General features: G+C 29.1%; 1 protein-coding gene and 1 long non-coding RNA gene across 6 annotated transcripts in view; one reads left to right on the plus strand and one right to left on the minus strand.

Moving 5' to 3' along the window:
- Positions 1-23,213, minus strand: part of hdm (meiosis specific with OB domains hold'em) — a 71,098-nt gene that overhangs the window by 33,069 nt on the left and 14,816 nt on the right. For all 4 annotated transcript variants that reach the window (XM_035373420.2, XM_035373425.2, XM_035373408.2 and 1 more), the window contains exons 5-10: positions 22,444-22,544; positions 17,789-17,841; positions 11,469-11,564; positions 10,389-10,475; positions 10,094-10,238; positions 1,417-1,609 (exon numbers count right to left, since the gene is read on the minus strand). In XM_035373420.2, coding sequence (XP_035229311.1) covers positions 1,417-1,609; positions 10,094-10,238; positions 10,389-10,475; positions 11,469-11,564; positions 17,789-17,841; positions 22,444-22,544 — 675 coding nt within the window. The remainder of the gene's footprint in view (positions 1-1,416; positions 1,610-10,093; positions 10,239-10,388; positions 10,476-11,468; positions 11,565-17,788; positions 17,842-22,443; positions 22,545-23,213) is intronic.
- On the plus strand, positions 47-23,136 carry LOC118201351 (uncharacterized). 2 transcript variants are annotated; one of them, XR_015040859.1, is made up of 3 exons: positions 47-808; positions 13,589-13,686; positions 21,189-23,136. It is a non-coding gene; the product is annotated as an uncharacterized LOC118201351 (long non-coding RNA). The 2 variants fall into 2 exon arrangements; XR_004760229.2 differs by having other exon boundaries at positions 54-185; positions 21,189-23,133.

The following is a 23,213-nucleotide window of genomic DNA, read 5'->3' on the forward strand; positions in this document are numbered from 1 at the left end:
GAGAGCGCGTAAGACTCTTACGGCTGCGAATATGTTTGTGCGCATGCGCGTTTAAATTGTAACGGAGTTACACGCTAAGCTAAAGTTATCTAATTCAGTTAATGTTGCCGATTGCGTTGTTCCTTAATCTTCGAATTGGATCCGGCTTATTATTTTTTGCAGACTGTTAGAGCAATTTTATAAAAGTAAGCTTGAACTTTCGATTATGTCAAATAGAATTTCCGATATATATTTACTACAAAGCGAAAGTATGTTTTGAAATCCGAAATCTGTTTATCAATTTCACGCTGCTCTGCGGCAGAGGGGGGGGGCAGAAACGTCATTATTAGATTATGATAGATTAGAAAGATTATGTCAAATAGAATTTCCGATATATATTTACTAATATGTAATTTGTATCTACAAAGCGAAAGTATGTTTTGAGATCCGAAATCTGTTTATCAATTTCACGCGGCGGATTGGAAGTTGATTTGTCAGCACTATCCTTATCTTCAGGGCAGATGTTTTTATTTTATTTGGTTTATAATTCCATACTAAGTGTAGTATTTCATTCTGTCTTTGATATGATTTAAATCAAGTTCCTCGTCATTATAATTCGCTTCCGATAGTGAAGAAAGTGACCCAGAGGTTATTGAAAACGAAAACATTTCGATTGACAAATTAGTCGGTATTCTCAACACAGCAATTATAGGACTTGAACAGCGGAACTTTGTAACTAAACAAGAAATTATGTCTGTTTAATAGAATTAAAGAGAAAGTATTATCACATGAAACGAAGCAACTTACATTGAAGGAAATGTTTAATAAAGTAAACAAATAAATATTGAGCTTTTTCTTTTTGTAAATTTTGATACCCTTTAGATCATAATTGTTCTTTATTTCATAAATTACGGTTTCATATTTTTAATTTTGTAATTTTTGCATGCCATCTTCCTGATTTAAACTGATAATCTATAATTCGGAAAAATCGATAATCCGGAATCGCCGAAGTCCCGACGAGTCCGGATTAACGACTTTTGACTGTATAGAGAAAAATAATAAAACAGTTGTTGGTGACTTTGAGGTTCGGATTTTAGTTCGTTCCGGATCTCGGACTTTGTACTGTACCAATAAACTAGCCTTCAGAAAGAAAAATGTACAATAGAGGTAGGAGAAAATTATGCAAATATTTTTTTAATTTTCCAAACTGGTCACTAAAAGGATAGGGGATAAAGTACGCGAGGAAATGCAGTAAGTCTTTCATACTGATGTGTAAAGTAATGAAATAAGTGAATTTTGAAAACAAAATCAGTACTTCAAATTCTTCTGAAAGAAATTAATTTATATAAATTTAATTTAATTGGTATAGTTTAGAATTCATAAATTGTCTCATCAGACATTATAAATCATTTTAATATTATTATTTTTTAAACTTACACTAAATCCTAAAAGATGTTGAGCTGCTTGACCAGTGAAAAGACATCTTGGAAGACATCCTGTATTGTCTATCAGTGACACTATTAGATCAAATATTTCTTCAGCAGGCAGTGTTTTAGCTCCACTTCCAACTTCACATAAACCGTTAACACATTTATCATTTATTTTTTGCAATAACTGCAGACATCCTGGGCTGAAATTGAGTTGAATATTATTTTATCTTTGAAAAATTAGGTATGTACAATTTTTTCAATAGATTGTTTATTTAAAATACAATCTTGTCAGAATTAAAGAATAATCTTAAAAAAATATACTAACTTACAAAAGTTTCTTCAGTGTTTAATAGAGTAATTATTTTTTATGTTAGTTTTCTGCAACTAAACACAAAATTGGATTTTTCTACATATGTTAGCATATGAAATATGTAAATTAGATGGCTGACAATGTGTTAGACAGTGACATATGTTTGAAATCGGGTATGTAGTGTTGTTTAAAGTTAATGGGATTTCTGAAAGAGATTAGTATTCATTAGTTATGACTCAAAGGCATAATTTAGTGAATGTCAAAAGTGGGTTGTAATTTATAAATTCAGGGAGGAGAGCAAACATACATGGAATCGCCAAAGAACTGAATATTCCTAAAAATGTCATATATGAAGAACTTGGAATTGCTTTTTAAGCAGTGTTTCGATTAGTAGATAGTCTGGTTGAGGGCGGTCAATAGCAATAGCTGTATCCAAAGATTATTTTTTGTCAAAAAAACTTTGGAATAACTACAAGAAAACTGGTTTTAGAACAAATCTCTCCATTATTGGTTATCATTAGGACTGCCACAGGCACTCAAATCAACCACTGCGGCACAAGGATTTCAATATACCTGATTTTATTTAAGAAAAGCAGTGATTTATGTTCCACTCACTTTATCTGTCAAAAGGGTCTATTTAAAGGGATGTAATTTTTATGTTCAATAAAACTAAGGAGAGAGTGGGACCATGCAATATTTACTCACAAGTCCAGGTATACTCTGAACTCTGATTATGAATGTGTTTTGATCTGGAAGGAGTGAAGAACTCACAACTTGCCTTTCCTTGTTCCTGAAAAATCTTGTTTCCATGGAAACAGTTTCATGGTTTTAGGTAGAACATCAAAAATGGATGCACTGAGTTGCATATCATTGATGAAGAACATACATATGTGAATGAGATCCTGGAATACTAAGGCTGTTGATTGATGCTGTTTACCCTGATCTTTTGTTAATAATAGATGACACTAGTTATCTACATCAAGCATCTCTGATGTCAGAGTTTTTGGAAACAGAGGATATCATTCAAATGAATTAGCCAGCTTATTCAGCAGACTTGTACCATGGACTTCAAAAAACAAGGCCGCCACCCAGCTCTCTCATGATGTCACGTGAGGAGTGCAAAGAAACTTCTCTTCTCCACTGAAAGCGAGTGGACTCACAGTATGCTTATTTATCAGTAGAAGTTAATTTTTTGTTATTCTGATGTAAAGTAACTAGGTAATTATTACATAAGTGATACTATCTTAACATTTATTACATATCATGCTTTACATTAAAAACAGATGTATTAAACATATTGAATATTTAATTTATTTAATTTTTCTTAAAATATCAATGAAATCATACTAATGAAAGCTCACCCTGTTGTTTTTAGTTGGAACAAAGTCATTTCGTTTTATTGCACGGATCCACTTTTTTTTCAGATCTGCATCATTAGGAAAAGCGAAAATATGTACTTCAGGTCCAGATTTGTAATTGCAATTACATCATAGCACTGAGCACATGTAAGGCATTATATTGCTTCTGGAACAACCCACAAATTGCCAAAAACCTCAAATTTCATATATCCAACTGCAGAAAAATCACAGTATATCTCAAGATTTTAAATCAATAATTGCAATGCAACCTCTTCTTTTGCAGCAATGGCGACTGAGAATAACCTTTGACATAGTGCTGCCCTCACCTCCAAAAAAGGGATGCACTCCTTGTGATGATGTCACACGCTCAACGCCACTAAGCTGTAAGGCCTTGTTCTCAAAGGTCACGCTTGTATCCTATTAAGCATGTGTCATATGCTGCTGAATTGTTGCATGCCAAATGCTTTTTTGGGCTATTCAGGATTTAAAACGTGCATTTTCAGAAGAGTGTTGTGCAAAACTTGAGCAACAGTTTGTTAAATTCTAGTTTGTTAAATCCAGAGGTGATGTTTGCATTTCTGTATGTTGTTATTGTCTTGTCCAAGGAGTCAATGCAGAGGAGTCAAATAAGACCAAAAGTATCCAGAATAGCCGCAGCAACATCAATAATTTTGAAGAATAGAGGAGTTGGTGTGAGGAAGTTATACTATACTGAAGAGCTTGGCCAAAATAGCAGGACAGTCGAATAGATGGTTTGGAGAAAGTTCGATATCATTACGATATCATTTCTGTATGAGGTGACCATATAACATATAAAAGAAAGACTTTTTGCAGAATAGCAAATAACTTTCTTATCATTTCTAAATTTTCATAAATTTTGGTTTCAATTCTTTGTAAATTTTACTTTTAATTCACTGATGAATATATTACCAACTCTCTGATTTTGCCATATCTCGAATATGCTTCAAAACTTTTTTCACTAGCAGTTTTAAAATGCGCCTCTGTTGGTATCCCAAGAAGACAGCAAAAGAAATATGCTCCTTTCTAGAATGAAAATGTGTAGAAACTCAAGAATGACAGAGATAAAGCTCGCCAGAGGGTTCATAAAACTGGACTTAGTGAGAACTGTATAGCTCTCCGTAAGGCACAGGCTGTTTTAAAAAGATGCATTATCCTAAGCACTCTACATATAAACATTTTCTGAAAGGACTGGATTTTAGAAGAGATTTCATAAGGACTCACAGATTTTTATCCCAGATGAAAAATCAAAAGAAATGAATGTGTTAAAATAGGTACCAAAGAACTTACTACCTATAAAAAATCTCACTTACCTTTTGTAGGCCCTATGCTAAGATAGCAATTTCATGCCTTTTATTAAAATAAAGGAAAATTAATTGGGACCTATACAAAACGAAATTACAAGGTTTGAGAACTTTTAGATGCTGATTTCATTATGGAATAGCTGAGAAATGGTCTAGGAACTTTAGTGAAGGGCAAAAATGCAGGCCCTGATGAAATCTTACCCGAATTCTGCACTAAAGTTGGAGTTTCTACAAAACTTGTAGTATTGAAGTTTATAAACTAGACTTGTAGAAATAGTTTGCCAAGTGCCTGGAGAAAGGCTATGATAATACCAATTCTCAAACTTAAAAAATCTGAAGAGAATTTGGACAGTTACTGCCCAATCTCTCTTGCAAACATTTTATGTAAATAAACTGAGAAATTGATTGCTAACAGATTACTGTTTGTGTTAGACGAAGCTTGTGTGATTTCTCAAAGGCAGGTAGATTTTCAAAGACATAGATGAACTGCTGACTAGTCTGCTTACCTCAAGAGATAAAGGATGGCTTTCAGAGAAAGCAAAGTACCTTTGTATATTTGTAGATTACAAAAATGCTTTTGATAAAATTTGGAGAGCTGGATTATACCTATCCCATAGGACTATCTCATAGGAGTGGATCCTGTTTACTTAAAAGAGTGATTTTCTACGGCATTTTTGGCAATTTATATAAATTCATTAAAAGTTTTCTTGATCAACTATAATAATAAAGATCTGAATAGAACATATGATCCTGTTTACTTGGGCATTCATTTAGATTCATTCATTATCCAAAATTATCTTGGAAAAAACAAATAAATGCAGCCATTGATTGAGGACATCTGAGATCTAAACTACTGAAACATCTGGATGGTATTATTTGGGGTTCGACCCAAGATGTTTTGCGTACAGCCTATAAAGTTATGTACATTTTGTTATTGAATATGGTAATGAAGTTTTTATTACTGCATCAGATTCTGTTATAAACTATCTGGATATTTTCCAAAACAACATATGTTGTGATTAATCATTGGTGGCACGATATTCCTTTTGTTGCTATGGAATTACAGACAGATTTGGAGCTTTTAAGTGAAAGGTGCCAAAAAAGTGCTATGAATATTGGTGAAAAAATCTGAAGAAGAAAATAATTTAAAAAAAAAAAAATGCTGTAGACTAGCAAGTGAAAGACTAAAGACTCATAGATCCTTCTTTTCGACTATGTGCGATCGTGATGATATGACATTCCTACACTTGTCAGGTTTTCTCTTAGGAGTGGAATCCTGTTTTAAATTTAGATAAGTTGCAAAAACACCTGTATCTTGTTTGGAATGTCAACAAAAAATTTTCCATTCCAAATGAGTTATCAAATGTTTCTGTGGCTACCACACTTTACAGGTACCCTCCAAACAAGTGGTTCCATGTGTACACCTACACAGATGGTTCAGCAGAAGATGTGCTAAAATATGCTGGTGCTGGAGTCTATTCAAATAATTCAATATTAGCTATCCTGCTGGGAAGTACTGTGACAATTTTGATGGTGAGGTAGCAGCTGTAACATATGTAACTGATAAATTTATAAATAGCCTAGTTCAAAATATTGTGTTTTTCATCGATTCACAAGCTGCTATTTTGTCACTTACCAGTTCTAACTATATTGATAGAAATAAAATTTGACTGTTACTTATTAAAGATTATTGAAAGCAATTTGCACAAAAGCATTATTTAACATTAACTAACAATGTCTGCCGGTTAATTAAACTCAAAATATAATTTTTTTTTTTTAATCCTATGCCTGTCTTTGGCATTTCTGCCATAAGTGGACAAGCGGCCCAATAAAATTATGAGAGTGTAAAAAAGCAAGGGTAAAAATTAGCCTCTCTAGAGTTGTCTGAAATAAACATGGGAAAATGCCCAGGTTTATTCTTATAAAATGAAACTTTTTAAGCTAAGGGAAAACAGAAAGAGCATTGCCCTTCAGATGATTGCCAGCCATTGTGATATTTTTCAAAATGAGGAAGCATATAGACTTGCCAAGGCTGGATCTTTTATGGCCCAATCTCATTCCTCTTTACCTTTGCATAATATTAAAAGAATTATATGCAATAAAATGAAGAATAACAGAATATCCTTATACGTTGATGCAGTAGGGGAAAAGAAGTGGAGTATCCTCTGTTGGGGTGGCTTGCTTTCGTTTGACAACTGGTCATGGTTATTTATAGCAATATTTACATCCGACTTGAGTCGAGGATTCAACCTTGTTGCCCCTTTTGTCATTGGGGGACATGAATGGGGACCTCCTCAAGAACTGCCCCATTATTTTTAAGTTTATTTCGGACAACTCTATAGAGGCTAATTTTTACCCTTGCTTTTTTACACTCTCATAATTTTATTGGGCCGCTTGTCCACTTATGACAGAAATGCAAAGACAGGCATAGAAGTTTTAAAAAAAATTAAATATTTTGAGTTTAATTAACTGACAGGCATTGTTAGTTAATGTTAAAAAATGCTTTTGTGCAAATTGCTTTCAGTCATTTTTAATAAGTAACAGTCAAATTTTATTTCTATCAATATCCTTTTATTTTGATAAGCGCCCTACAGTATCATGATATATATTTAGAATCTGAAGTAACACTGAAGTTAAAACAGTTAAAGAATTATTAAAAAGATTATTATTTTTAAAAATAGTAATTATATTATAATTTCCAGTAGGCCTGTGAAGTGAGTGCATAGATATATTTTCAGACAACTGCAAATGCAATTTAACCAGCTTTAAAGTTGTAGAATGAGTAATTTTATTAAGTGCCCTAAACAATACTTAAATGTATATAGGTAGTAAAATGGGTCCTACATTAATTTAATTAATTAATGGGCATGTACTAAAGTTTAAATGGAGTATAATAAATAGATATGTAAGAAATTTAATAAACTAGTTATCTTGCCAGGAAGAAGTATTTTCCCCAATTTATCTGCCTATTACATATTGGAAGAGCCATTAGTCAAGTCTAATTTGTAGATTTTTGGGAGATAAAATTCTTAAAATTTAAAATGTTTCATAAATGTAATGACTTATTTGTAGCTCAGTTAATTAGTGTTTTCCATTTTTCTTTTTACCTTTCAAATTATCTGCTTTTCTTTAAAATCTTTCGCTTTAAATTATTCCTGAAAACCTTTTTAAAGGATTCTATTCGACTAAATATTTTCTGCTATTATTTCATTGTTCGAAGTTAGATTAATTCATTATGATAAAAAGCTTAAGGTTTGTCTATTTAAGAAAGGCTAATACTCTAGAAACTTTTTTTGTGGGAAGTATGCTAAAATTTTAAGTTATTTACTGAACTACCTATTATCTCTTGATGACTGATTGCTTGTGCATTTTCTCTCATTCCAGAAATATATAAATAAAACAAAATAAAAAGGTTAAAAAGAAATTAAAAATTGATGAAGTACCATAAACAATATTCTCTTTTTTTCCCTCAAATGGAAATTCAAAGAAAGATGTATTATTTGTGGAATGTTGTTTTACTGTAGGAAAGACTGCTAGAATATGTCATCTTTATTCATCATTAGGATGTTTATTGGGGTGTTTTGCACACTGTTATCAAAAGACCTATGATTGTTGTCAAATGAGCTGCTTTTTTTTTATTAAGTTTATACAGAGTTTTTGTATTTAAGATGTGCTTAGTCTAAAGACTACTGTGTAAAACTTTATATAAAGACTAGTAGACGTAGCCAGCCACCTAAATAAAGAAAAACCGTTTTAATAATCAGTGAAAACTGGGCTGTTGATAAGCTAGAACAGGAGTCCCCAAGAGCACATTCTAGAATATCTGTTGGACAGTTGGCACCATTTACTTTTTCAAGGTGAATTTATAGTTGGATAGACTTTAAATACATGCACATAAAAAAAAAAGAGATAGGTCACATTTCACTTTGTGCTGGTATCTGTGTTGGACAACAGTTTCTGTTTCATTAAAAAACCTAGAGCACTATTTTTAATTCATTGAAAACTAAAGCATTTTTATTGTGATCGCACAGCAGTGGGCACCATGGTGTGCAGGGACATAGGGTTGGGAAACCTTGAGCTAGATGAAAGGGAATTTGTTCACAAATTTGACATGTATTGGCAGTCAAACTGTGTATGACTTGACAAAATTTATTTAAATTCTATGTTACAGTAATAGAGACACAGTGACAAACAGAAGGAAATAAGCTCTTAAAGAAATCGCCTTGTTATAAATGTTGATGGGCTTATAGATTTAATACATTAATAAAATTAATTTTGAAACTTTCTCGTTAAAACCCATGCTTGTAGAGAAACCATTTTTCTAAAATGTTTTAAAAATACTATTTAATACATTTTCAAACTAGCTCATGCATTTTAAGAAATGTTTAATGCCTCAGATATGCATATGAAAGTTGAAAAATTAAATTCAAATTATTCACCTACAGAATAATTCCTTAAAGAATTTATAGCTACACAATAAAAAACAATTTTCCTTACACAAATTTTTAAAATAGATGAGAAGAGCATCTGTTAACAATGACTCTTTAGTAAAATGTTTGTGATATAGCAAGAGAAAAATTTAATTTTTAAGGATAGAAAATAACAAATGACATACAATGCAAAATCATTTCAGACATTTATATTCATTTTATTATGGAAAAGACTAAAATTTAAAAAAAAAAGAAGCTGAAAATAAAATTTGTATTCATTAGTCTTCCAAAATACATGCAGAAAAAGAGATTGTGCTGAACTTCTAAAATGCAATTCTGTAATACAGTCTTAGAACCTCCATTCTTATGCTACTTAGTTAATTTTCAGTTTGTTTTTTTTTTCCAATTTATAGTATACCAAATTAAATTACTTCATAACCTAACAAATAATTTAAAACAGTTAAATTAAAAAAAATAATTTAATACTTCCTAATATTTCAGTATTATAATTATTATACAAATTACTTGCAAGGATTCAAAAAATATTTAATTTTTTTTCTATTACAAGGTCCAAGGTGTAAGTATAAAAAAACAATTTTTATATTTACATAATTTTACTAAAACTGAGCATGTTTAATTGTGAGGCTTTAGTTGCCTTGACTTTTATTCCAAAAATCACATACACACACACAAACACACATATATGTATGTAATAATTTAGAAAAGTTTATAGTATAGTAGATGTATAGAGAAGAAACTCATAGCCATAACCAATTTAAGTATTCCTTTTTATTTCTTATTAATCAAACATTTTAATAAGCCAACATAGATAAATGAGCACTGTTCTTGAAAACTACATCGATACTGATAAAATTTTGGAATGTGTTTTAAGCATCAAATGTTAGCAGTTGGCAGGACAGAAGTGAGAGTGAAAATGTATTGCATTCAAAATGAAAGTCTGGGGCAGAAGAAAAAAGTTGCCATTTCGATTAGTGTCATAAAGCAACTCAGCATAACATCAGCGATGATGCATAGAATATTTAGAGCAATGTTGCCTCACAATATCTGGTGGAAAACAGCATGCCAGCTGCACCTATGAGGTGTGTAGCATAATTGAATTTGACTGTTCTTTTTACTTTTTAACCCTTCACAACACTCAGAAGGGACCAGACATACAATGTGAGCCATGTGTGACTTGTAAAATATGGGTTGGGTATCCCTCCTCTAAATTATACCAATTTATAATGAAAATAAGGAAAACTACCATCTTAATGATGAGATTTTAGAAGTTCCATCAATATCAAATGCAGCAAGAAATGCGTGAAGTGTTCCTTGAATTTCATCCATTGTAATTTCTGTTGAATTAATTAATTTTGATATTTTTTCTATGGTATACACAGTAGAAGAATCTGAAAAAAAATTAAAGAAAGGCAAAAATTTGAATGATTTTTTTTTAATATTTTTTTATTTCTATTACAATTTTTAAAATTTTTGAATTAATTATGTTTGAAGAATTATAAATATTAAATTTAAATATAATTTTTGATTTAGTACATCACCATTAGAAATATTAGAAATTTGGTCTTTGTCATTGGGAAGTGTTGCTTTCATGGCATATTGATATAAAACCCTTCCTTCTGCAATTTCTATATATAAATCAAAAGAATGAAAATTATCATTTTATAATACAAAGGGGTCACATGGTTTAACAAACTAAAGGGAAAATTGAGATATAAGGGTTTTAAGGTATGTACTCAAGAATGATGTAAATAACAATATTTGACCTCTCACAGTTATGGCAAATAGATTTAAGAAATTTCGAATACCAGCACTCACTTTTTTACATTATTCACTATGTGATTAGTACTCTAAAAACAAAGGTGGTGTTAGAATAGTGTCTTTAAGGGGGGAAAAGTGCACTGGCAAATGAGTTTTTTTATCTTCAAATTACTGATAAAAAAAAGCATTGTCAACAAGACTTATGAGAACAAAAAAGGAAAAGTAAAACAGTGTTGAGATTTAAACTGCATGTATTCACATCATGGCATGCAACCATGTCAGTGTATACAATTTATATCATAACACTGAAACTATATAATTCATAGATCATAACCACACAATTTATGTGGTTACTACCTTTAGAAATTATGTATAAATATCGCAAAAGATGGTAGTAGTCACCTAGAATGTATTATTAATGCCTTTGATTTTCTGCACTATGTTGTCTTATTGCTATGGTGCATAATATACACCTTCACACAACTTCACTTAGTGCCTGTTATTTTCCTTCTTTTGTCATTCCTATTCTTCTTTGCCAGTGCTCTTGCACAGACACTTTTTGAGTCTTTAGGTGCATTTCACTGCCATTTATGGCTTTTCACTTTATCGATCATATTACAATATGAAAAACTGGGAGCTGGTTATTGGGAATTTTTAAAATTTCTTGCTGTTACTATAAATCTAAAGTTATTCATATCATTTGGAAGCACATGCCTTCAACCCATATTCAAATTTCATTTTGATTTTTTGAACCATGTAGTCCTTAGAAGTTTATATAAAGGGAAAATATTTGTCTGCTTTCCAGCATGTCTACAGCTTAATCCATTTTAGAAAAAAATTCATATGAGTAATATACTTTCCTGGCTCTGGTGTGAAAATTGTAGTACTTCCTGATGTTGCAACCATTTCCTTCATAAAAGGGCTATAATTCACTTTAATATCAGCTACATACAACACTGTAAAATTAATATTCATATATATATAATGTTAAAAATAACTATAATAAAATATTCATAAAATATAATTTGTAATGATGGCAAAAAATTAAGGATGCTAATTCACAACTCATCTAAACTTTTAAAATTTAGGTGTCAGCATTTAATATATTTATATTTTTCTAGTTAATTTAGTTTCATAGTTTTTATTTAATTTAGTTCTATTTAAGTTGCAAGATTTCAAAAAAAAAATGTAAGTTACCATTATATCCGTAAATTCATTGAGCATATCCAATATATATGTAAGAGATGTAATTCCTTTTATGGTTTGTTTATATCTGAATCTCTTTTTTTAGACGAGTTTGAAAATAAAAGTTCATTTTCTTATGTGGCTCAGTTCTGCGCAATTTTTTATGTTTATCTTGAAAAGGTAACAATGGTTTTTCAAATCGTTTTTCATCTTTAAGATGTAGCATTTTTTAAAATTACTAATTATTATTTCATTCTTTTTGTATTGATTTCTTGTAGTCATTTAATAGTTTTCTTTCATGAAAAGATTGTAGTAGAGTTTATATCACATATTTAAGTAAACTACACATGTAAACAAGAAAGCCATTTCAAATACAATATGAAATTGACCTATTAATTATGCTATGGTTAGGAGTGCCAGCATCAAGAAACCTAACTGTTAATAATTTGCTGCTGTTTTACTTTATTTTTTGTTACATTTTTGCAATTCAAAAAGCTTCAGAGGAGAAAAGATTTTTAAAATAAAAATTATAAGGAGAAAAAATATAGTATCTGTAATACTTAACAGTAGTTATAGATATCATAAGTTTTACCCAAATCTATTTGCAATATAAATCATCTCTCTGTTGGCACCAACATTAGTATTCTCTTAAAGAATACAAAGCATTATACAGTCAAAAGTCGTTAATTCGGACACCCATAATTCGGAATGATCTATAATCCGGACCTCAAAACTAAAAACTTTCTGCGCATGCGCCGCGTTGACACATGCGCATAGGCGTTTACGCGTGCGCGTAAGACCTTTTACGACTGCGCATATGAGTGTGCGCAAGTGCAGAATACGTTTTCGCGTGCGCGTTTTATGTATAATGGACGTATAAGCTAAAATTATCTAATTATCTATTTCAGTTAATGTTGATGATTGCGTTGTTCCTTAATTTTCGAATTGGATCCGGCTTATTATTTTTTGCAGACTGTAAGAGCAATTTTATAAAAGTAAGCTTAAACTTTCGATTGTATCAAATAGAATTTCCGATATATATTTGTTAATATGTAAAGGATCTAAAGCGAAAGTATGTTTTGAAATCCGAAATCTGTTTATCAATTTCACGCTGCTCGGCGGGGGGAACGTTGCGGCGGCCGCGTAATGAATTGGAAGTTGATCTGTCAGCACTATCCTTATCTTCAGCGCATATGTTTTTATTTTATTTGGCTTATAATTCCTTACCAAATGTAGTATTTCATCTCGATATGCTCCGTCTTTGATATGATTTAAAAGAAATTCCTCGTCATTATAATTCGCTTCCGATAGCGAAGAAAAGTGACAGAGGTTATTGAAAACGAAAAAATTTTGATTGACAAATTAGTCGGTGTTCTTGACACAGCAATTATAGGTCTTGAACAGCGGAACTTTGTAACTGAACAAGAAATTATGTCTGTTTATAGAATTAAAGAGAAAGTATTATCACATAAAATGAAGGAACTTAAACAACTTGCATTGAAAGAAATGTTTAATAAAGTAAACAAATAAATATTAAGCTTTTTCTTTTTGCAAATTTTGATACCCTTTAGATCATAATTGTTCTTTATTTCATAAATTACGGTTTCATATTTTTAATTTTAGAATTTCTGCATGCCATCTTACGAGATTTAAACTGATGATCTATAATCCGGAAAAATCGATAATCTGGAATCGCCGAAGTCCCGACGAGTCCGGATTAACGACTTTTGACTGTATTATTAATGTTACTACCACTAAAATCAAAAATGGAACCTCAAATTGATTTTTTTAACAGGTTCACCATGCAAAAGGAGAAGTGATGTGTATGGTTCTTGTTGGCCAGTTGGTAAACCCTGAATTGCACTTTTTGTCTCAAAAATGCAAATTGTCTTGGTGAGTTAGAATATGTATTATATTTATGTATAGCTTTTCTCTAATATGATTTTCTTGATATAAAAATCAGACTCTTTCTGAAATAACATGCCATTTGTTTTCCATAAATTCATTCAGTTTATGGCTAGACACCAGGTTTGTAAAAATTGCATTAACAGTTTTGCAACTTATTCACATTTAAACTTTGTCACTAATTTTCATCTTGACACCCAAAATAATTTCATTTGGGAGGCTTTTAATTTATGCTAACCCTTGTTTTTTTCTATTGCCCTTTTTCAGTGGGTGAGTTGGTTGTGTAACTTTAATGATTTTGTATTTTAATCATAATATTTTAGGTGGTTAGATGAAAAAATAATGATTTGTTTTAATTTGTACATTTCAAATTAGTTAAAATATCAATGAAATATTTAGTTTTTCAAAAAAAAATTTTTTTTAATATTTCATTCAGTTGTGAATTAAATGTGATACTTATTATTGGCTGACATGTAAAAAACAGAGATTCAAAATTTGAATTTAATATAAGATCAAACTGTGACAAACAATGAAAAAGTTCTATTAAAGGTAATTTGATGAGGGTTATATGAGAAAAACGCTCATAATAATAAGATGAGCAAATATATGAAAAACAGTCATGAAATGAATATTTATTTATTTATTGTTAGAAATGTTCCCTAGTTAATAATTATCAATAAAAGATATTTTTATGTTTCTGCTTGTAGTTTATTGTACTTTAGAAACATTTTCAAGTTCAAAATTTTTCTTTTTAAGTATATTTTCTCTGTTTGAAAGATGATAGTAAGCAATAAATAATTATGTAAGAAATAAAAGACTGTTATATGTTTAGTCAAATTCTGTACTTTAGGTATTCATATTGAAAGTTCATAATTCTTTCCATGTAGTTTTTCCTTCATCAATGAATCTTTTCTATTCAGTTTATCATGATCCTTCGTTAATGACATGGTTCATTATTAGAAGCATTACACTTTTTAAGGAATGCTAAAAAATATCTCTTCTTCTGTACCAGAAATAAATATATTTTGAAGTTATCATGAATAAAGTTTAACAAAATATGAAATACGTGTTAAAATAAATTCAAAATTCAAACTTTGGGCTTTCAGGTACCCATATTCATGTTGAGGACTACGTTATTCAAAATTTGATGGCTCTATATACCATTGTTTTTTCACAATGCGAGAAACATACATACATTCATGCAGATCCATCATTATTTAATTTCCTTAAATATAATATAGGGCGATAATACAGTCAAAAGTCGTTAATCCGGACTCCTCGGGACTTCGGCGATTCCGGATTATCGATCATCAGTTTAAATCTGGTAAGATGGCATGCAGAAATCACAAAATTAAAAATATGAAACCGTAATTTATGAAATAAAGATCAATTATGATCTAAAGGGTATCAAAATTTACAAAAAGAAAAAGCTTAATATTTATTTGTTTACTTTATTAAACATTTCCTTCAACGTAAGTTGCTTCATTTCATGTGATAATACTTTCTCTTTAATTCTATTAAACAGACATAATTTCTTGTTTAGTTACAAAGTTCCGCTGTTCAAGTCCTATAATTGCTGTGTTGAGAATACCGACTAATTTGTCAATCGAAATGTTTTCGTTTTCAATAACCTCTGGGTCACTTTCTTCACTATCGGAAGCGAATTATAATGACAAGGAACTTGATTTAAATCATATCAAAGACGGAGTACATCGAGATGAAATACTACACTTAGTACGGAATTATAAACGAAATAAAATAAAAACATCTGCCCTGAAGATAAGGATAGTGCTGACAGATTAACTTCCAATCCGCTGTGTGAAATTGATAAACAGATTTCGGATTTCAAAACATACTTTCGCTTTGTAGATACAAATTACATATTAGTAAATATATATCGGAAATTCTATTTGACATAATCTTTCTAATCTATCATAATCTAATAATGACGTTTCTGCCCCCCCCCTCTGCCGCAGAGCAGCGTGAAATTGATAAACAGATTTCGGATTTCAAAACATACTTTCGCTTTGTAGTAAATATATATCGGAAATTCTATTTGACATAATCGAAAGTTCAAGCTCACTTTTATAAAATTGCTCTAACAGTCTGCAAAAAATAATAAGCCGGATCCAATTCGAAGATTAAGGAACAACGCAATCTGCAACATTAACTGAATTAGATAACTTAAGCTTAGCGTATAACTCCGTTACACATTAAACGCGCATGCGTACAAACATATTCGCAGCCGTAAGGGTCTTACGCGCTTTCGTAAACGCCTGTGCGCATGCGTGAACGCGACGCATGCGCAGAAAGTTTGTAGCTTTGAGGTCCGGATTATAGATCATTCCGGATTATGGGTGTCCGAATTAACGACTTTTGACTGTATTTGGTTAACTGAATTAACTGCTCAAATTAAAAAGTAAAAATTCCAAAAAATATTGTCTGCTTGGAAAGTTTTTGTAACTGCAGGTTTTTTAAAGTCTGAAATTATTTGTCTGCTACTTGACAATTTTGTTTTCATGCAAAATGGTGCTTTTAAAGTAGCAGTGGATGGAAGGATACATTTGTGCTCTTTCTAAAGAAATTTATTCGTATCTAGTTATTAAAAAATGCTGTGAAAGCCATGTTTTTTTTTTTTTTTTTTATATCTAAAACTATGATAGGTAATACTGTCAACAAGAAATTAAAATATATACATATATATAATGCAATTTAAAAAAATTAATTTGAAGGCTTTCAGATTTTACATTACGCCCAAAGGGCCATTTTGCATATTACCTTTATTTATTAATTATCATGTTCTTTGCACTTAAACGATAAAATTCAGTTCAACAGCAATATCGCAAAATAATTTTTAAATGAGCGTATCTTTTGGATTTCCGATTATACAAAATATGAAATAGATAATAAAATAAATTCCAATTTGGGCTTCCAGATGCCCATATTTAGGTGGAAACATACGTTATTCAAAATATGATGGCTCTAGGTACTGTTGTTTTATCATAGAGTGAGAAACATATATACATTTATTCAAATTCTTTATTATTTAATTTCTTTAAATATAATACAGGGCTGTAAATTTTGGTATCAAAAATTTAAAAAGTGAATCAGTGTTTATAATAAATCAAAATAAACTTTGCCATGTATGGGCGTTTATTGCAAGTCACCATGCAGTGGGCTAAACTGCATTTGAGCCCAGGACTTTCTAAGGGAAATAGGTTCAGATACATGTCCCACATGATGAAAACACTGATGCACCCAGCCCGTTCTCCACGATTTGAACTCGGATCAAACTACCAGTGTTCAGCATTTTTACTGCTTGGCTACTGGGTGAGCCCATATACATTATTTGATTGTTTTCTTAAATTAGAACCAGAATCTATAACTACTCAAGAGATATTTAGTTGTGTAGTCTTTTTGAAATTCCAGTTTTTTAGACAAAAAACTGGAATTTCAATTGGAATTTCAACTGGAATTTCAATTGGAATTGGCGGATTGGAAGTTAATGGACAAATCAAATTAAAATTTAATAAAATTATTGTTGAAGTTAGTTTAAAACTGTTGTCATTGTTTACCTTTGGTTACTTAAGCTAGCAAATTAGAATTTAATTTTATTTAAAGATACTAATTAGGAGATGATTCAAAGTAAGTTAGACCTTGCACTTCCTAACTAAAACATTCAAAAGTTGAAGTTGTTTCTATTTTTTATTTTATATATATATATATATAATATATATATATATATATATATATATATTAAATTCTTAGAGTTATTTTGCATTTTAAACCAACCACCGAGAAAAATTGAGGGGTTTTAATGAAATTTATGAATCATTTTATGTAAACAGTGCATCATGTATAAATGTATCACTTAAATATTTTCAAAAGATAAATAACTTAAGCTTATGCATGCAAAAATACAGTAATATGAACAAATTTTTAGTTTTTCATAAAAAAGGAGTGTGGTAAGAGAAGCATGGAACATACTCAAATGCATAGATATTCATTCTAACTGAAATGGGACAAAAAGCAGAGTTTATTTATAATCCTATTATACATGTAGTCTAGTTTTCAAAATTTAAGTACTTACCACTTCTCTTAGAACAATATTTCAAAAGAAAGTTAGCTGTTTCTTCTTCCCATCTGTATGATAAAGTGAATAAATAAATATATATGTATATGTGTGTTTGTATATATATATATATAATTTAAAGTAAAGTAAAAAGAACAAACGATAAAAGACCTATGTGGTCAAAAACTTTGCGCATTGTGCTGCAAAATTTAGAAAAAGGTTAAAAGAAAAATCCTAGTTTGTATGCTAAAAAGCCGCTGAAATACTGTGGTTCCACATTTCACTAAAGTATTATAATTTCACTTATGTTGTAAATACTTTGGATTATGTGCTGTTAGTTTAAAGGTAAAATTTTGATTTGAATTTTTCACTAAAGTATTTTATTATTTCACTTACATTTTCAATTCTTTGAATAGAATTCTCTTTATTCAAGATTTTAATTTGAATTTACTTTGTTTTTTTCCTTACTTCTGATTGAATTCTTCTTCTATAATGTTTTTTTAAAGAGTTTTTGATTTTAAGATTTATTAAATTCCTTATTGCATTTATAGGATTATTTGAAATTTATTACTTATGAATTTCAATATTTTGTGAAAAATTGGTTCTAAATTTCTTACTCTATGTCTTTACTAATAATTTTTCAGCAGCTTAATGCATGAAAATTCTAAACAAGACTATATTTTGTTTTTAAAATAATTGTTTTGTAATTATATATATATATAAACGCAAAAAAAAATTATAAAGAAAAATATAAAATCATTTCAAGAATTTTCACGCATAATGCTGCTGAAAATTGATCAAAAATACATAAAGAAAGAAATTTAGAACCAATTTTTCAACTTAAATTCAATAAATAAATTTCCAAAAAACCTATAAACGTAGAATTAGAATTCTGAAAAAATGAACCATTACAAGAAAAACCAAAACTAAATAATGAAAAAAAGGAACAGGAAAGAAGAGACATCCAATAACTTCAATATAATGTCTTCAGGAGGAGCATTCATCAAAAATGATTACAGTTCTTGTTCCATAAGAAAATCCATGCTTTTCTATATCCTGAATTAGCTGATGAATAATCCCAATATATTTTTTGTTCACCAGATTTGAGAACCTTTATTCAAACACCAGTTTGAAACAATGAAAATAACTGTTAAAAGCTGAGATGCCTAGGGTTGCAAGTTTGGTGAAACTAAAAATCGTAGTTGAGAAAGCCACCTCCCAAAAGGTCAGTTTAATGCTATATAGCAAAGAATTTTGAATTTAAAGAAAAACTTTTTATTTAAAAAACATACTGACACTTTGAAATGTCAACAGAGGAGAAAGAATTATTCTTAAGTGTAAAAAATATCAAATTCTTCCAAAATAAAAACCCAAATTTAAATTAAAAGCAAAATTGCAATTAAAATGAATAAACAGAAAAAGAAAAGCAAAAAAAAAAAAAAAAAATCAAGAACATTAAAATTAATAAGCAGAATTCCAAATATTTAATATGCTTTAAACATTTCCTGAAACTCAAATGGTAGTTAGTTTTTTGCTTTTAAAAACTATTGTCAAATGTGCCTAGAAATTTCTTTATGGTGAATTTAAGAAAAAATTTTTTTATATAAAATGTATTTAATTTTTAAAAAAATATATTACACATTTAGTCTTAGTAGAATGCAAAGGAAAGTAAGTAAAGGAATAAGGTTAGAAAAGTAAAAAATCTTCACATCATGGGCTTATCATAACAACTTGAAAATAGTAGGCCCCATAATTAATTACAGCTAAGCAAAGAAATAAAAAGAAGCATAAATTAAAATAAAACGTATATAACTTTCTAAAATATCCTTCTTTATCCTTCTCTATTGGAGCTTTCAGATAAAAAATTCATACTTTACTCATTCATAAAGCTTTATGGGGTGTAGACCACTCCAGGCTTTTTTAAGACTGTTAATGAAATTAATTGGAATTTCATTATCTTTTAAAATTTTAATGAGGATTAAGATTTCTTGTTCTTTTTCTATTTCAGTACAAACTTTTTTAATTCTGCTGATTTGGTTAATATTTGTATTTGCTATAACTTTTTTAGATATGCTAAAGTTCCAATTTATAAGTTTAATAGTATAACAATTAAATTTTCTTCTTTTAACAAAAAGTATAATTTCTTTAAGATTATAAATGCTAAGATCCAGACAGTCTATTACCGTTTGATTTTTTTTATTAGGTTTTAGACAGTAGGAGTAGATGTTGCAATTTTCTATGAGATTATAATTGTTGAAAGTAATAATGTGATCAGTATATCTGCAAGTGTGTTCAAATTTAGTAAAATCATTATCAGAAAGTCTTTTAAGAAACTTAAAATTCTTTAGGAAACAATAATAAGTTACAAAGGTGAATTGAAAGAAACTTCCCATTAGAATACCATGTGTTTCCAGGAAAAGAAATTTTGAATGTTTGATATAGTTATTGTCAAGCGAGAAATGTAGAAATTCCTTCCATTTTTGCAAATCCAGAATGCTAGGTATTTCAGGAAATGCATTGATAGCTCCAGAAGACTTGTAAATTTCTTTGCATGGTAGAGAAGTGTAGACGTTTTCAAAGTCATAGCAGTTAATATTATAAATTTGAAGATCTTTCTGAATAATTTGCAAATTGTCGTATATAATCCAGCAGTAGTTTTTATCTGTTTTATCTTTATCAAATACTATAGTATTACATATAGACTTAAGTAGATTGGTAAAAATATTATAAAAATTCTTCTTGAAATTTTTAGAACTGTTAGCTATAAATTAAAATTTGACAGGATTTTTGAGAAATTTAGGTGAAGCATAAAGATTGGCAAATCTATTGTTTTCAGTGAAAAAAGAAATTTTCCATTTTTTGTAAAAGGCAGAAATTTTCTTAATAATAGTTCTTTCTTTATTTTTAGAGATACTATAGGTAGCAGAATTTTTCAGCTCATTTTCAATTAGCAAATTGTAGAACTTTTGGCACAGATCACAGAAATTTGTTTACATTGTAGAACTTACTTTTTTGCTAGCTTTATCAATTTTGGTAATTGTAAATTGTTGTTTTAATTGCGTAAAAAATTGGAAAAGTAAACTTTTCCGGTTTTTAATTTTTTTAAATCCTTTAATGAATTCAGTTTTCTTTCTGCTTTTATTAATTCTTTTTTTAATTATTTTTTTTTCTTGTAATGGTTTATTTTAATTTTTCTTTTAGCTTTTTCAGAATTCTAATTAATGTAATTCTAATTTCAGAATTCTGTTGGACCTATAAACCTATAAATCTACATTTATAGGTTTTTTGGAAATTTATTTATTTGAATTATAATTTTTGGTGCTTGTGAAAAATTGGTTTCTAAATTTATTTCTTTACATATATATATATACATACATAAACATGTATTTATATCTTTGTAATAAATATGTATGTATAGTATATATAGGATGTTCTGCTCAAGTGACTACAAATTCAGAAAGCTTACAAGAGACATCAAGGAGATCAAGAGAAAGAAAAACTGTGGAATGAGCTATTGCAAAACTGTATTTAGTTCATGAAAATTAAGAGTACAAAATACATTTTATTTGAGAACATTTTTACATTACAACCTGTGATGTCAATTTAGAAAGGTATAACTTCATGCACTGATAATTTGTTTGTAGTATTAAAATTTTCATATAATAATGTTTACAATGTTGCAGTATTAAAGAAAATGAAGCATAATGCTTCTATATTCTGAGTAAAATTTTAATCATTTAAACATTCTGTATTTTGCTACCTTCTGCAGTACATTGCGTATCAACTTTATTTTATTTTTAAACATTTCTAAACTTCTTTAGTATTGTAAAATTAAACATATTGGATCTTTTATGTTGAATCGCTAAATATTGTTCTAAATTTATTGTATTGAGTACATTTGCAAATTGATGCAGCTGAATACAGTTGTAAATGTAATAAACTGATGAAATTGTATGCAAAAAAAAAAAAAAAAAATCATAATTAAAGTATTATCATACAAAAATGGCATTAAATTGAATGATTAGATTTCTAAACATCTTAGCTCTTAGTAAATAAGTTCTTAAGCAGAAGATAATGTATTAAAATGTCAAAAACTTCTTAAAATAGTGTTTTGCATATGCTCTGTACTTGGAAAAGTAATCACTAGGTCAGTAATATGAATTCTAATTATCGGTCATAACTTAGGAAAATTTAAATTATGTTTTTGCTTTAATGTTTCTAACGAAATGTACATTTTACCAGTATCTGACTATAAAAAAGTTAAATTTCTGTAGAAAGCTTTTTTTTTACAATCTTTTTTAATATTTTCCATACATTTTTTCTAATGTATAATAAATTATACTTCTGTAACAGATGATACTCTTGATAGTTTCATTTTAGATAAATTTTTTTAGGATTAAAAAACTATATATGAGGGTATAAATTGAAAATGTTTAATCTTATGTTATTCATTACACTGCAATTCATAACATATTATATTGATCAAAATTTTTCAATAAAATTATTTTATAATAAATGAATTATGATATGAAACAAATTTTGGAGTATAAATATGCTGTTTTAAATCCATGTGATCTTCGTTTCACAAACTAATGAGAGAATTTTTTTTTTTTGTTCATGAGCTTTTTTTTATTAAAAATGTAAATTTATAATTAAATAATTAATATTCTTACATGAGGATATGAAACACTGCATGTGATTGATCAAAGACTGTCAAAAGAAGCTTCTTAAGATCTCTACCATCTCTTGTTTTTACAGTCTGTAAAGTTCCAATCTATTTAGGAAGGGGAAAAAAATGTTAATTTGAAAAAAAACCAGTCCAGCATTCTTGTGTGAATTTTTATGCTATTTGTTTTTGTAAATGATACATAATTGAATTAAATATTATGCATGCTATATGTAAAACTCATTAAAATGTACTTTTTAAAAAGGAATCTGTTGTGTAGCCACCTCTGAAAGAGACCAGAATTTCTGAGAGAATAATTAAATAACAGTAATAATAATAATAATTAATAATGTAAATAATTATCACCGAGAATCATCTTCTGTGAGATAACCATCATCATACCTTTCATGAGTGTGACCTTTTTATGAAATATATAAATCGTGGATAGTCTTTAATCCTGGATTTCACTGTATAACAGCTCTCATTGATAATTCTGATGTGTTTCAGATTCTATATGTTCTTATGTGTTTATTATTTTAAATTAAGAAACCAAATAATTCTTTGGGAAATTTTACATTGTTACACATTGCATTTTTAATGAAGTTTAAAGCCAGTTAAAGAAATATAATATATTAAATGGATTATGAAATAAAATACATATGAAATGTTATGAGGATAGGAATGGGCTTTTTATCTTATTGTTACTAATAATCAAAAAAGAGTAATAAGGCAAAGAAAGATAAGATATGAAATATTAGTAGTTATATGGAAGAGGCA

Source organism: Stegodyphus dumicola, chromosome 4 (assembly GCF_044657685.1).
Source record: "Stegodyphus dumicola isolate Sdum_Otavi_A_Nest chromosome 4, ASM4465768v1".
Classification (NCBI taxonomy): Eukaryota; Metazoa; Arthropoda; class Arachnida; order Araneae; family Eresidae; genus Stegodyphus; species Stegodyphus dumicola.